The 15,498-nt window shown below is 57.9% G+C and overlaps 1 protein-coding gene across 2 annotated transcripts in view; it reads right to left on the minus strand.

Annotated features, from left to right (window-relative positions):
* The window catches only part of WT1 (WT1 transcription factor), a 32,917-nt gene extending 25,155 nt beyond the window's left edge, over positions 1-7,762 (minus strand). The window contains exons 1-3 of one of the 2 annotated variants that reach the window (XM_030949745.1): positions 7,035-7,762; positions 3,040-3,162; positions 2,833-2,935 (exon numbers count right to left, since the gene is read on the minus strand). In XM_030949745.1, the coding sequence (XP_030805605.1) occupies positions 2,833-2,935; positions 3,040-3,162; positions 7,035-7,425 (617 nt within the window). In that variant the 5' untranslated portion in view covers positions 7,426-7,762. The remainder of the gene's footprint in view (positions 1-2,832; positions 2,936-3,039; positions 3,163-7,034) is intronic. The other variant, XM_030949746.1, reaches the window with a different exon arrangement.
* Between the last annotated feature and the right edge of the window lie 7,736 nt (positions 7,763-15,498).

Genomic DNA, 15,498 nt, shown 5'->3' on the forward strand with positions numbered 1-15,498 from the left:
TTTCTTGCCGACTTTGCCGCAGTTCGGGAAGGAGGGCGAGGCGCTTGAGCCCCGAGTGTCCCCGCAGTGCAGACGGGCGGGACCCTCCTGCCCTCGGCCCTGCTTCCCGCGGGTCGGGCTGGGGCGGGGGAGCCGGGAGGGCCCCTCACAACCAGCTGGAGAGATGGCGATGAGGGGGAAGCCAGAGCATCAGGTGGAGGTGACTCCCTCTGCATCGTCTCCCTCTGCTCTCTCCCTCCGTCCCCCGAAGCATCACCCCTCGGGTCCTGCTGGAGGCGGCGGATTCGAAATTGGGATGGCCGTCCCTGCCAGGCGCTGCAAGGCGGAGCGGACCCGCAGCCCTGGCTGGGGTGAGAGGGCGAGGGACCCCAAACCAGCGCTGTCCGGGCGTCCCGAAAGACGCAGAGAGGAGGCGGTGCAGGGAAACAGCGGCCGCCGCATCCCGCCGGGGGCAGAGGCAGCATCACCTCCCGTTCCTCACCTCGTCTTCTCCGCCACATCCCCCCCCTCCACTGCTAAAGGCGGACGGGAGCGCCTGTTGTCCCCAGGCAGTGTGGGGACGGGCAAACGCCCCATTCCGGGGCTGAGCCCCATCCCCTGGGCGCTCTCGGAGCAGAGGGCGTGGGCAGGGTCGCCAGCCCCGGCGCTCGGATGCGGCCACCGAGCAATCACTTGACAAAGCAGAGCTGTCGAGCTTGACCTGAACTGCGAAAAGCGACAGAAATCTTCAAGAAGGAGGTGAGGAATAAATACGGTCTTGAAAAAACACCAAAAATAACCACGATTTTGCCGAATCAAGATAAATGGTTAAGGACAGTGCGGTCGTTTTCAGGGCGCTGGCGCTGTGGGGAAGGAGTCCCGCCCGTTTCTGTACCGCAACGACTCATCCGCTTTCCTGAGCACATTTTCCAGGCGGTTTTGAGTGTGTTCAATAAGGGACAAGGAGAGGCCTCGCCGAGCTCAGCCACCTGTGCGGGCCCCGCTGCGGGAGCAGCCTGGGGCTGCCCTCGACGTGGCGCAAGCGCTGCCTCGCGTACACCCCCACGCATCACTATTGGCTCCTGAGAGGTTTAAAGGCTTAAATCCTTATCTCGCTGGAGTAAGCCGTAAACCTCCCAGCGAGCGGGGCAGCATCAAGGCTGAGGTCGGGAGGAAATCGGTCCCGGTGGCGCAGCGCCGCCCTCCCGCGCCGGCTGCGGTCCCCAAGCGCTGGGAGGGAGGCGGCCGCCTTAGGGGGGCGACCTCTGCTCGCCCCTGCCCCAGAGGAGGCGCATGGAAGAGACAGCTCTCGCCGCTATCAGCGTTCTCCTATCGGATTCACACCTGCAGGGGCTGCCGCTCCCAGGAGCGGGGCGAGGGCGAGCCCCGGGGCCCGGGGGGCTGGGGAAGGGGGCGGCTGCCCGCGGCCGCTCGGAGCTGCCCTCCCCAAGCCTCCTCCGAACCATATTTATAGATTTCCCTGCGCGGCGAGCAATCTCTGTCACTTCAGCGCAGGAGTTCGCCCCGCCAATTATTCTGCAAGCTAATCTCTCTGGATAGGCTTCTTTCCTTCCTTCATTACCTCATTCCCTCCTTCCCTTGACGTCAACTCACGTTCATTAGCGAAGTGGCTTCTGGAAGTGACAGAATTTTGTTGTCTCACGTCCAGTGTCGATTAATCTGAGGTGATATAACTGGCCTACAAGAGGAGCCGCTCGCGGCTTCCTTCGCAGAGGCACACATTGTTTTGTGTGCTAGAGTTACTTAGCAACTCCGAGATACGGGACTGGCTCCAAGTTCACAAAAAGTTAAGGAATAAATTTTGGGGAACTTCTTTCACTCACTAAACACGTTGTAAAACTCCAACGCCCAGCCCCCATGTCAGACCGAATAAAAATAAAAACCGACCGGGAAGCCGCGCTTGCCACGGCCCCGTCTGTTGGCAAAGAGATCTCGTCGCTCGTAGCAAAGTTCCAGACGCACCTTTCTCCCAGCAAGGAAATCCGATCGGTTTATTGCCCCGATTTCAATAAATAACGTCCCTGCAGGCCAGTTCCCATCACTCCTGGGAGCCATCGGAACGGCTCTTGGCCTGCAAGACGAAGCCCTTGGTCGGGGCTGAGTTCCAGCCGCCTGTCCCACGCTGTGCCCATGGCTGCTGCTCTCCAGCCAGCACTCCCACACCTTCCCGGCCCCGGGGCTGCGGGGACTCCTGGAGCCAGGCCTGAGGCGTGGGGCTCAGCCGGGCTGCCCCCAGCGCTTGCCCCTCTGCGGTTAAGGGCAAACCCCAAATTCATCAGGCCCAGGGGGTGCGGGGAGCCCGGCTCCCGTTTCCCCGGCTCCCGGCACCTGCAGCGGGGATGCTCGGCCGGAGCCGAGCGGCGCCAAGCCCGGCTGGGGAGGGCGAGCCGGCCGGGAAACCTGCGAGACACAGCGGGGCCCGCCACGGAAGGCGCGGCATCCTTTTTTCGTTTTGTGGGGGTTTAGGGGTGTCGTTTTCTCTGGGGGCTTTTTGTTGGGTTCTCTGTTTTTGTTGGCTTTCTGCGGTTTTGCCTTGGTATGGTTTGGTTTTTACGTGTGAATCTTCTCTTTTTGGGTTTGGTTTTTAGTGGGGTTTTTTTTGTTTGTTTGTTTGGGTTTTTTTTGTTGTGTTGGTTGGTTCGTTTTGGTTTTTTGGGGGGTTGGTTTTTTTGTTTGGTTTTTTGGGGTTTTTTTGAGAAGGGAAAGAATAAATCCGTTTCCTTGCATAAAGCAAAAGCCGTTCGAACGGCATGCGGGGGAGAGAGAGCGCGTCCCAGCAATAACCCGCGCCCAAGGAGGAGGGCAAGTCAAGCTCCCCGCCGGCCGAGGTACCTGTTGTAGGGCGTCCGGAGGAGCAGCGCCTGGCTGCCCGTGCAGCTGTCGGTCGGCGTGTGACAGCCGTACACCGGCGGAGGCACCGAGTACTGCTGGTCCCCTGCGGAGAGAGCGGCACAGAGTTAACCCTTGGGGCTCAACGGGGCTCTCCAGCACCGGGCAGCTCCGGCTCCGTGCCAGAGCTCCTCGGGAGGCAGGAATTACCTAGGGAGGGCTGCTGGCTGATGGGGTCCTCGTGTTTGAAGGAGTGGTTGGTGAACTGAGCGGCGGGGTGGGACGGCGTGTGCCCGTAGCTGGGGGTCCCGTCAAAGGCCACGGTGCTGTAACCTGGCGGAGAGAGCGCAGCGGGGTTAGCGGGAGCCTCCCCCGGGTCCCTCCGATCCTCCCCCGGGGACAGACAAGGACGGAGCCAGGCTCCCGGAGCCCCTCTGTCCCCTGTGCCGCCGCCCCTCGGCGCTCGCACATCTCGCTCTGCCGGGAGAGCCGCGCCGAGCCCGCGCCCAGGCGCGGAAATTCGGGAGTCTCGTTGGTGTTTAAAGAGAACAGATCGGTTTCGGTAATAAAAAGGATGTTTTCGTTAATTGTTGCTCATATTAAAAGTGGAAGATTCCCATCTGCTCGGTGTAGTCATCTGGCGTTTCCAATTTAGAAGTTACCCTTTAATCTTGCGCTTTTTTTTATTTTGTTAAGGGCGCCTTTCTGAAGAGTCTGCAACAAAGAGGCGGAATATTATGTGCAAAAATAAAACTCCTCCTTTCAGCGAAAATTGCTCTCCAAAATAATAAACAGCCTATTTTGTTTCCTACACCGAGCAGATTCAGATGGAAAGAGACCACCTCTGCTGACCCCGGGCCGGCACAGAATCGTAAATCAGGTGCTTGGACGCCAACTTTCATTAATGACTTGGAGCTGGCTAAACAACTTCAGCTAAAAAAGTAATTACAAAGTAATATTATCTCAGCGGCTTCTCGGCTCATCAGCATTTACTCCGAGAACCAAGCTCCTCCGAGAGTCACTCTTAAAAAAAAAAAAACAACAAAAAAACCAAAAAGAAAACAAACAAAACCAAGCAAATCAAAAAACCCCAACCAAAACAAAACAAAAAGTCCGACGCGGGCAGGGGAAAGAAACCAAAGGGACTACGAGCGCTTTCTCTCTCACACTCCTCTCCCTTAACCCGCTTATTCCAGCTCGGGCATCCCTCACGGACCCGTCTGGATGGGGCATGTGGCTGCAGAGGGATTTGTCACTGCAGAGGGATTTGTCACTGCAGAGGGAGCACTCGTGGCTGTTTTCGGGCGCCGGATGCTCGGCGCTGGGCAGTCTCTGCTTCACCAACGATCCGTGATCACAGCGGCTTTCGGAGAGAATGAAAACGGAGAAGCAGCAAAGGGATTCGAACGTCGCTTCTGTGTTTTATTCTCTCCGCTGCCAGGCTGGGTGCAGAGACATTACAGGACTTCATTAACCCGCGCGGCTGAGCGGGAGGGACGGAGGGAGCCGCAGGAGGAATGAAAATATCCCAGAAGGCTTTAAAACCTTCACCTTCGCGGCGATTTTAAGTCGGCCCGGAGGCTGCGGGGCTGGCAGAGGAGGGGGACCGGCCCAATGTCCCTCACACCGCCGTGACCCCAGGGGCAGAGCTCCTTTGGCCGGGCAGCGTTGACAGGCCGGTACCTAGCGGGCTCCCATCCCACAGCTGCTTCTCGCTCCTTATCTCCTCTCTCAGCCCTCGGGGTAGAGGCTCAACCTTCAACTCCCTTTTCCCCGTTTCCCTCTGTCCCTTTTTTAGCTTTCAGAAAACATTGACACTTTCTACGTTACTTTTGGCCCGCCACAGAGTTTCGGTGACCTTCAAAACGCAGCTCGGAGCAGGACGAGGTTTTGGCCGCATTTTCCGGTGTTGCCTGACCCAAAGCTTCAGGAATGTGATAAGAAAGTTGAGTTCTGAACCGAACTGCCGATAGTGAGGTCTCTTTAATTAGGGCGTTATCAGAACTAGGCCTGATTAAAATGTGCTGAAAATAATTGAAAGTTGTACATCTGGTGGAGAACGGGGCCCACTGGAGGCATCCAGTTGTTGGAGGAGCCCAGCTGGATGAAAGAGGCAGGCAAACGAGAAGAGGGAAATTGGGCAGAGGTTTCAAAGCCTTAGCTTCCTAACCCCCACCCCATCCCATCCCAGACTTGGCAGAAATGTCATCACAGAGCCAAGGTAGCATCTTTCCCACGGTCGGAGAAACCTCTAGAGAAAAAAAAAAAAAAAAAAAGGAGTTCAACCTTGAGGAGAGCCAAAGCAAGAACATTTTATCCATACACAAAATAAAAAATAAAGAAAAAAAAAAGAGGGGAAAAAGAAGAAGCAAACACCATTTGCCGAATTTCTCCTTGCCGTAGGAGCCCTCTCCGTGCGTGTCACCGAGCATAGCTAGGGCTGAGCCCCAGGGCTCTGGGCCCGCACAGGTGCGGGTGTGTGTGGGGTGTGTGCGGTGCCTGCCCGAGGAGAGCCCAGCGTGGGCTCCCTGCGTTGGGCCATTAAAGGTTCGGTTTCTCCCCGGGCTGGCTAAACCCGCGCGTCAACTCCAATTTATCTCCCTCGCCCTTCTCTCCGCTTTCTCGTCCTTATTTCCGCCCAGCGATGATGAATCCCCTCCAAGGTCTAAAACCTTTTCAGATGTCTTTCGAAATACATCTTTCCCCTGAGTCAGAGTCCCTGTCCCGGCGGGCTCCGGGCCGCTCCCCTCCCGTCCCGCAGCTGGAGCTGGGACCCCGCGGGGCACGCAGCGGCTCCGGGGCCTCGGCAGGGCCGAGCCTCTCCCCAGCTCCAGGGATGCCGCCCATTTTCCCAGCCGGGATCGGCGGCACGGCCCAGGAACCCCGCTCTGCAGTTTCCTACATCGGAGCCCAGCGCCGATGGGGCGAACCCCTGGGGCAGGGCCCGGGGCTCGAAGGCAGCAGCGCGGTGGCACCGGGACCGCGACCCGGTACTGCCCGGGGCGGGTGTGTGCCGAGCAGCCCCTGCCCGGGGCGGGTGTGTGCCGAGCAGCCCCTGCCCCTCGCTGCAAACACCGCCCGGGCCTCGGCCGCCGCTCTGCCCCTCGCCCTGCAGCCCGAGCGGCCCGGGCCCTCCCGGGACGGTGTGTCCCAGCCCCTCGGTGGGTGCGCGATTGTTCCCGCGGGGCACAGCCACCCAGAGATGCGGGCTGGGTGCGGGCAACCCCATCCTAAAAGCACAGAGACCCCGGCCCTCATCGGGCTCCGGCAGGGCCACTCTGGCCCTCTCTGCCCATCCCCGGTGCCCCGAGCAGCGGAGCCGAGGCCGCCCGGCTCCCCTCGGCCGGGCAGTGCGGGGCCAAGCCCGGCACCCACCGCCACTCGCTCCGGGGGCAGCTGAACGAGGGCGAACGAGACCCGAAAGGTCTCACGCAAGCTTTTCGCACGCTGGCCCCTTTTCCTTTCTCCCCGGAGTTCGCACCCGCAAATGTTTATACTGCAGGCGCTGGAAGAAGAAGGATGAGGTGCTGACCCCGGTGCCACACGCTGGTGACCCATTGCCCGGCCGTTCAACCCTCGGGAGCCTCTCAGGGCGGTGCGAGCACCGGGCACCGCGGGGAGTTACGGCGCAGCCGCTCCCGGCCGCGGAGATGCGGACAAGAAACGACGAGGCATCCCCCGCTTGTGCATTCCAGCCCGGGAAAACTCGTCCCTCCCGAGGTTAATTCGACAAGGGGCTTGAAAACACAGCGCTTTTCGGATTCAGGAGGAAGTTTGGAGGTTTAGCCCCACCACCACCCCATCACCCCCGAGATACGCAGCGGGAATTCTCTCGGGCCACGGGCCCCAGCTCCATTCCAGGACTTGCGCCGTCTCCGGCCCGAACAAACCTTTGCGAAGGGGAGAGGCTGCTCCGAGCCGGGGAGGGGGCCGGGGGGCTCCAGCCCGCCTGGCAGAGCCGCCCGCTGCATCCGCTGCCCCGCCGGAGGGGAGGGGGCCGAGCAACTCGTGGCTCCTAAAGCTCCCGGGAGCGACGTGGCTGCCGCACAGGGAGGGAAGGGAGGCACGGCAGGGCTGCCTCGCCTAAACCCGCCTCGGCTGCCGCGAAGAAACACCGGCCTCGGCGTTTCCATCAGGCGCGGCCCTGCGGGGCCGAGCGGGCGCCTCCGGGGGCCGCCCCCCGAGCCCGGCAGCGCGGCCCTTACCCTGGTTGCGGATGGCTTGCTGGCTCTCCAAGCAGTTGGGCAGGTAGGGCCCGTTGGGGAACATCCGAGCCTGGCCCGAGGGCGGCTGGCTGGGCGGCGGGGCGCCGAAGGGCCCGTAGCGGCAAGCGCCGGCCGTGCCCGTGAACTGGCCGGAGAAGTGCACGGTGAAGGCGCTCAGGTACTGCTCCTCGTGCGGGTCCGATCCGTTCCAGCTCGGCTCCTGCTTGATGAAGGAGTGCGGCCCCAGCGAGCCGTAGGAGGCCCCCGGGGGAAAGTCCAGCACGGGCGCCCACTGCGCCGCGCTGCTCACGGGCATGGTGCAGTTGCTGTTGCCCGGCAGGGAGGGCACGGAGGGCAGCAGCGCGTTGAGGTCTCGGACGTCGGAGCCCATCTGCTCGCAGACCTTCTGCCTGCCGCCGGGCAGCCAGTCTCCCCCCGGGCCGCACTTGTTCCAGGACACCTGGCCCCTGCCCGCCAAGCCGGAGGCCGGCTCCGGCTGCAGGCACCAGGCCGGCGAGCTCAGCCCTTTGGGGGAAGTTTGCTCCGCGACGCAGCTCCCCGGGTCCAGCCCTGCGGGAGCCGGCAGCAGCGACAGGGAAAGGTTGTTCTCCAGGATCGCCTCCGGGCTTGCACCCGCTCGCAGCGCGGTGTGCGTGTGTCTGTCTGTGTGTCTGTCTGTACGAATGTCCGCCTGTCCGAGCTAGGGGGGCACAGCCGCCGCGCACGCCTCACCTCGGATGCCTGCTCGCCCTCAACTTTGCAAAGCTCAAATAGAGGCGCTTGCAGGGGAGGAGGAGTCAGCCACGCCGATCCTCCATTCACACAACCTCCGCCGAGGGGCTGCCCACAGCCCGCTCTGCTGAACCCGGCCGGAGCAGACGCGCGGGGGGAGGGAGGGGACGCACGGCAGGGCCGGGGATGGAGGGGGAGAGGAGCCTGTGGGAGAATATATCTCCCCTACGCATCACTCCCACCCTTCTCCTGGTGCAAGCGCCACTAAATCTCACCCTAACGTCCCTCCGCTTTAGGAGAGACTGGCGGGAATGTTAGAGGGATCCAGGTGGCCAGTAAGTACGTGCTGGCCGACTTCCCCCGCCAGCTCCGTGGGGATTCCCGAGGGCGGCGAGCTCGCAGGCCCTGGGGGCCGCGCGGAGAAGCCTCCGCCCTGGCAGGAACCTGGGGAAGTGACACGACCCGGGCCGGGCGGACCCCATTCCTGAGAGGGGAAAGTGCCTTTCCAGGTGCCTCTCCCGCTACGGGAGGAACCAGCGTCTCCAGGAGTTCCCGCGGGCTGCAAGCCGCCTGCCCGGGCCCCCTCATCCCGGGCGCTCCCTGCCCCCGGGGCCGGGGCACCGAGGGCTCCTCCGGCCAGGGGAAGGGTGAGCGCCCTTTGCGAGGGCCCCGGGACCCCTGGCGTGTGCCCGGCCCCAGCCCTGCCCCTCGGAGCTGCCTGTGTGCAGGGGAAGGAAGCAGCTGGGCGGGCGGGGGAGGACAGCAGCGCTGTGAGTAACCTGCTTTTGGGAGATTCACCTGGCGCTGCTCCCGGGAAGGCCCGGAGCCTCTCTTTCCTCCCCAGCCTCCCGGACGGCGGCTGCTCAGCGTTCATCCCGGGGGCGGCGGCCGGAGGGGACACGTTATGCCCGGACGGTCCTTGCTGCCAGGAGACACGGCAGGGCTCGGGAAGGCCCCGGCAGCGAGGGGTGCCGCGATTCTGGCGGTGCCGGAGCCCACCCAGCGCTGGGGCGGGCTCAGAGCCCCGCCGTACCCGCCGTACCCGCCGCGGGCAGGACGCGCTGTCTCCGGGGGCGAGGAGGGGAATCCTGCCGCCCTCCTGCAGAACTACCCGTGGATAATCCAGATTCTCCATCACCCGAGGCTGCGGGGTTCTCGCGGGGTCGCACCGGTCCCGCCGCCCCGTGCCGTGCGCCTTGGCACCGGCCGCTGTCAGAACCGCGGCGCCGCAAAGCGGGGTCACCCCCGCGCACCCTCACCCTCCTCTGCGGCGGCAGCAGCGACAGAGGCGCCGGGAAGGCTCACCTGCCGCAGGACACGCCGAGCCCCTCGTCTTCCCGGTGATTTCCCATCCCTCGCGGCATCCAAGGTTGTCGCAGGCATCGTCAGCGTCGCAGAGATGTTTTAAGATTCAGAGAGTAAATGCTACAACAAAAGAAATTAAAATAGGTCGTTAGTGGAGCAGCCAAGTATAATTTCATTTTTTCTTAAAACTAATTAGTCATAACGGTAGGGTTTTGTTATTACTGAAATTATTTTTTCTCTAACTATTTCAGGTAATTCCCTTTAAAAATCTCTCTTTTGGCGCGTACATCTATTTATTACAAAACTCCACGTGTAACATAAGGGCGAAACACTTGTTCGTTATTTTTGCTGATATTAAATATCCTCTAAGTTTACAGGACGTGCCACCTCAGAGCCCACGGCAAACTAAGGCACCCTGGACGGCGCTTGTGAATGCGGGGAAATGGCGCTGACCTCGCTGCCCGCGGGCTCCGGCTCTGCCTCCCGCTCTGGCCGCACCGGGGCTCCCGCACACCGCGGTCACCCCTGCCCGGGAGCGCGGGGAGCTGCGGGATCGGGACAGGGGGTGCTGCTGGCTTGGCTCGTTTCCGTGACGGACCGACACACCAGGTTGGTTGAACTCGGTACCTTAAAGGTCTTTCACAACCTAAACGATTTTATGATTGGTTCTATGATCTCCGGCTCTGCGATGGACGCCTTACATACAGGAATGGAAGTCTTTGGCCAGCCTAAGCGGGGAATTTAATTTCCCATAAAAACTAGAGCTCTCTAGGAGCAAACAGAAGATGCGTCCTCTAAGGGAACTTAGAGGGCTGTTTTTCAAGCTAGCACAAGGGTTTTCTCTTTTCTTGAAATAATCTAGTTTGATAAATCATCTTGAAATGGGAAAAAAAAAAATTCTTGATCGCTTAGCTCTGCATTACACCACCTGGGAGGAAGAAGTGCCGAAGTCCTTCCAAACCTTCTCGTCTCTCATTTTCCAGCAGTGAAACAACACGACCCCTTGGCCATTAGCGCATCCTTCCTCCCCGGAGCTGCCAGCTCAGCTCAGCCCAGCCCAGCCCAGCCCAGTGCTGCACCGAGCGCCGGCACCTGCGCCCTCCCGGGCCGCCTCAGCCGTGCGGGGCACGGAGCGCGCCCGGGGGTGTCCCGGGGCAGGAAAGCCCGGACCCTTCTATCTCGGGATGGGCTGAGGACTTCTGGGAGCCGGCCAGCGCCACTTTGCCCAGCTGCTCCCGTCGAGGCAGCGCCAGGGGGAGAGAGAAATCACCCGCCCCGCTGCACTCCTGCAGCACAGGCCGGGAGCGCTCCCCCGGGGCCGCCCGGCTGCCGAGAGGAGATGCTCCCTCTTTGCCGGAGGGATCCGCCCGCCCCTTCCCCAGAGATCCCGACCCCGATTCCAGACTAACTCCGGCTTAAATCACTCCAGGTCTCGCACACCGGGCTCCCGCTGCCGGGTTTGGGTGCCCAGCTGAAAGCGATGGCCGAGGAGATGGCAGCTGAAGGGACAGCACCTCCTTTGTCGCTTTCCAGAGCCAGGCGGTCCGGAACACTTTGCCCTGTCCCTCCGAACGCGGCCCGATCCAAAACTCTGACAGGCTTCATTGCCCCCTGTTCCATAGCTACGGTAATTCCTGATAACGCTCACTCTTCGATTGTGCTCGAAGGCGTTCTCTGCAAGGTTAAACAATAGCCGGAGGAGGATTGTTCCAGCGAGTCCCACTCGATCCCCAGAAAAACGGGCTCGGGAACCTGCTTCAACCTGAGCACCGCTGCCGCACCTCCCTCCCCAGCCGGCGTTTTCCCTCTGCTATACTAACCAGTTAAGGGACTGGCAATTCTTACTAAACTCCTGAACTCCCCGCGGTTCGGAGGTGGGCGAGACTGACTGAAACAGAGATAAATCCCCAGCCCTTTCTCCCCTCCTGCTCACGGCGCTCACAGCACGCAGGGGGATCTGTCTCCTTTCACTCGGGGAGCTGATCAGAGTTTGATTATTTTAGCGCCAAGAGCAGCAGAAACAAAGCTGCGCAGCATCTCCAGGAGCGCAGAGGGCACAGGGGCAGGAACCCATCGCGGCGGGCCCAATCTCTCATTTCTCGCTGCCGAGAGCTGCGAGCACCACGGCAGCCGGCGAGGCGGGACCGGCCTTCCCCGTGCGGGCTGACGTGGGCACTGGAACGCTTTCCAGCTGCCTAGAGGACATTTTGTTTATCCCCTCAGGGTAAAAGAGTTAAAGAGTTTGGGGGTTTTTGTTGTTGTTGGTGTTGGTTTTTTTGGTTTTTGTTTTGTTTTGTTTTGTTTTGATGCACGGAGAAGCAAAGATGCTCTGGCGGGAGCGGGGCGCTGCGTTCCCCCCTAGGCGGGGATCCCTCCGGTGGCTGCGGGGATGATGGCGAGCATCCCCCGCGGGGTGCTGGCCATCTCCCAGCACGGCCCCGGCTCTTCCCCCGCTCCGCCGGGGCAGCCTCGGCGAGCGGCGGCCCGGGCCCGGCCGGCGGGGCTCGGGCCATTATTGTACCGTAAATCTTGGAAACGCTGGAACTAATTACGGAGAGGATATGTCTCAATTTGTTCCGCATTAGTGCCGCGCCGGGACGCAGGCACCGAGCACGGGAAATTGATGGGCCCGGCCCGGCCCGGCCCCGGCGGGACTGGCGGCCCTGACCCCGCGTTCAACCCGGGGGCGGCCCCGCTCCGCCTCTCCCGCACCTGCGGGGCCCGGCCCGCACCCCCTCGGTGCCCGCGGCCCAGGCTGCGGCCGGGAGCACCACGCGGGCTCCGGGAAATTTATTAGCGTGCTGCTAGGATGGGGCTCGGTATAAATCAGCGAGCTGTATAGGGCCATAAAGCATCCCTGAGCGTCCCGCCCTCGCCGGGGTTCCGGGGAATAGGAGTTCATGGAAAGCTGGGTATCGGTAACATCTTTCAGATCTGGAGTATGTGACGTTTTTAAAGTCTTAGATACCAATATACAATTAATCTATCAATATACAATCAATCTATCAATATACAATTAATCTATCAATATACAACTAGATATACAATCAGGGATGCACTTATGGAGCAGCTAAAACTACTACGTTTTAGAAATGTTACAGGTATTTTGTACTTACATACAAAAAAAATTTTCAGGGAAAAAAGCTCTTAGGTAATATGCTCAGTTCTTGGCATTACCGCTAATGGCTTTGAAAGTCATAAAAGTATTATTTCAGCAGGAGAAAATAAAAATATTCTAAAATGCAGCGTATTATAAATGGGTGTCTGGTAACTGAGACTTAAAGAATTAATTCCTCCCAGGTTGTAGCATGCAGATCCCACTGTAAAGGCACACTGAACTCTAAATGTAACAATATACAAACACATCACTAACAATGACATGGATACCAGTTCAAAGAATTCTTTGAGCCACCTAGGACACCATCTTTGAGCACAGGTACATACTGGAAATGTAAACCAAACATTTACACATTCACAAGAATTAGAAAGGCTCCAGCTGCAGCGGACAAACACTGCAGTGTCCTCTGCACCTCACGGGTAAGGAAAGGCACCCACAGCCTCAGGTGTCACTAACTGTGGGGTATTACAGCACAGGGACAGAAGATAAATTGTCCTTTCCCAGGTTCTTCACAGACTGGCCATGAACACATTATCCTAAACACTAACCATCCGTGCCTTTTATCTATCAACTTAATTCTTTAACAAACACACTAACAATGCAAAGCGAAGCCCAAATCTCCCTTTGTTCTGGCAAAGCCCTTTTGCAGCCCTGGGCAGAGATATCCCCTTCCTCAGTTGTCCTCAGTGGGAAACAAGAGGGCTCCAGCAGCTGGCCTGTCTTAGCTGAGGGTCTAAACGCCTTTTCCCTGGGTTTTGTTCACTGTACACACCTCAGAGGAATTCATCCATATAAGCCCCTGACTGAAAGGCTGTAGGGCAAGAGTTCCCACTGAAACCAGTGCCACAGGCTGTCAGCTCACCAGGACTTGTACCACACAGTGGGGAAGGCCAAGCCTGAGGATGTGTCCCCTGCCTGAGGATGTTTGGTGAGTGTAGAAGACAAGCAGTGGGGACAATGTGCCTAATGCCTAAAGCAGAAGAGAACCAAAAGCCCCTGGGTTCTGTTCAATACTTTCCCAGAGAAGTGGAAGAGGTGCCAGCAGTTTTGTCAGAACAATGGGGGACTCCTGCAGCATTTGTGGAGTGCTTGGAGACCTTGTGTAAGCAGAGAAAGGCAGATTTTGCAGCACAGCCCTGTGTGATGTGTCAGTGATGTGACCTGTGAGGGGGTGGCAGGGCTGGAGAGCTGTTGCAACATGGCAAATCCCTCCTCCCAGGCCAGCAGCACAGCACAGCCAACACCCACAGCTCCTTCACAGCCTGGGCAGACATTCCTCTGCCCCCAGCCCCCCAGCACAGCCCTTGGGCTTCCTTAGAAACAGAGCAAACCCAGCCCTTTGTAACCACAGCTCCATGAAGGCGTGTGTGTCTCTCCTCTCCCTGGCCTGCACCTACTGCTATGTGTGGATTGCAGCAACAACCCACAGAGAAGCTCCTTTTACTCGTCTGGATGGCTGGAAGCAACAGGCAGCAAAAATGTACCCCCAACTGAAACAAGAGTTTTTCTCCAGTTCTTAATTCCAAGGCTTCCCACTCAATGTGGCTTTTGGTCAAACCTGAAGGTTTACAGGCAATCTCTCCCTTGTGTGGGTGGGGGATATCTGGTCTGGACTTGAGTGGGAAAAGTCCATGGTTTCAGGGCATCAACCCAAGAGAGAGCTGCTGCAGGCAGGACAGAAACCTCAGTACCTGACACAGTTCAGATGGGCTGCAAGCAGGACAGAAACCTCAGTACCTGACACAGTTCAGATGGGCTGCAAGCAGGACAGAAACCTCAGTACCTGACACAGTTCAGATGGGCTGCAAGCAGGACAGAAACCTCAGTACCTGACACAGTTCAGATGGGCTGCAAGCAGGACAGAAACCTCAGTACCTGACACAGTGCAGATGGGCTGTAGCTGCCACTGTTTTCAGATCTGTGACTGTCACTGTCCAGCTGCAGCCTCTGCTGCCCCCACTGTCCCACAAAGCTCATGCTGAGACGGGCTGTGCAGGGACAGCTACAGACAAAGCTGCAGGGAGAGGTGGGGGAAGAAAGGAGAGGAGGGAGGGAACCCACGTGTTGAACTTGCCTCAGAAGTCAAATTTCTTCTTCATGAGAAGGACATTCCTTTCCCTTCAGATTTTATGTCTGTTTGAGTGCACTAAATTCATCGGAGTTCTGCTGTGACACAGGAACTAAAAGCACTGAGGGTTTGCTGTAGCTGTTGAGTCAGGGCTGCAGACTGATCAAATCTACCTCTTGTTTTTCTTCCTATTACATGAAAGCAGAGTTCAGTAAAGTTCACATCGGAACTAAGACCTGCTTTGTGATGCCTTGACAAACCTTTCCTGATATATTTATCACATATTAGTCAGAAAGAAAGAAGCACAAAGGAACCCTGTCAGCTTGTTATTTATGTTTTTTAAATGAAATAGTGAAAGGAATGAGCAAGTAAGTGTGATTCCTTTCTCTAGATTGCAGTATCATAGATTAATAGCTCTATGAACAGATTTGCAAGTAGCACCATCATGTTTGTCAAGATATTAAAAAGTTTATGAGCAGTTGCTTAGGAAAACCAAGATAAAGCCTATGGAAATCTGATACTGGTCAATGGTGCATTTATTCAAAACATAATACTCACTTCAAGTCCCCATAAATCCTTTGCAAACGAAACTTCCATTGTGATCACTGTTCCAGATCTAAATGATTTATTTTTGTTCCTTTTGTAGACATTAGATAGATCTCAGAATGTACAAGTTATGTACTGATATGGAGTTAATCATGCACCCATGAGATAACAAATATGAAATTCAAATAAGAAGATATTTCAAGGAAGGACTATCTTCACAATAAATTTGGTTTTATTTATTTGTGGATGAACTTGCATGAAAAATCTCACATTTCTGTGAGATTTGTTTCAAAATTCAGGGTTTCTGCAGTTCAGAAGTCTGCAAGCTCCTGGGAGCAAAGTAGACATTGGATTGTGTGCAGTTTCAAAATTGAGTTCTCAGCAATATTTAGAATCACAGAATGCTTTGGGTTGGAAATGGCCACAAAGGTCATCTCATTCCAAACCTCCTGGCATGGGCAGGGACCCCTCCCAGTCCATGAGGTTGTTCCAAACCCCTGGCCTTGAACTCTTCCTGGAATGGGGCAGCCACAGCTTCTCTGGGCAATGTGTGCCAGGGCCTCACCACCCTCACAGCAAAGAATTTCTTCCTAATAACCAATCTAACCCTGCCCTCTGTCAGTGTGAAGTTATTCCCTCATGTCCTGCTCCTCCTGTCCTTAGGAAAAGTCCCTCTCCAGCTCTCTTCTATCCCC

This window comes from Camarhynchus parvulus, chromosome 5 (genome assembly GCF_901933205.1).
Source record: "Camarhynchus parvulus chromosome 5, STF_HiC, whole genome shotgun sequence".
Lineage (NCBI taxonomy): Eukaryota > Metazoa > Chordata > Aves > Passeriformes > Thraupidae > Camarhynchus > Camarhynchus parvulus.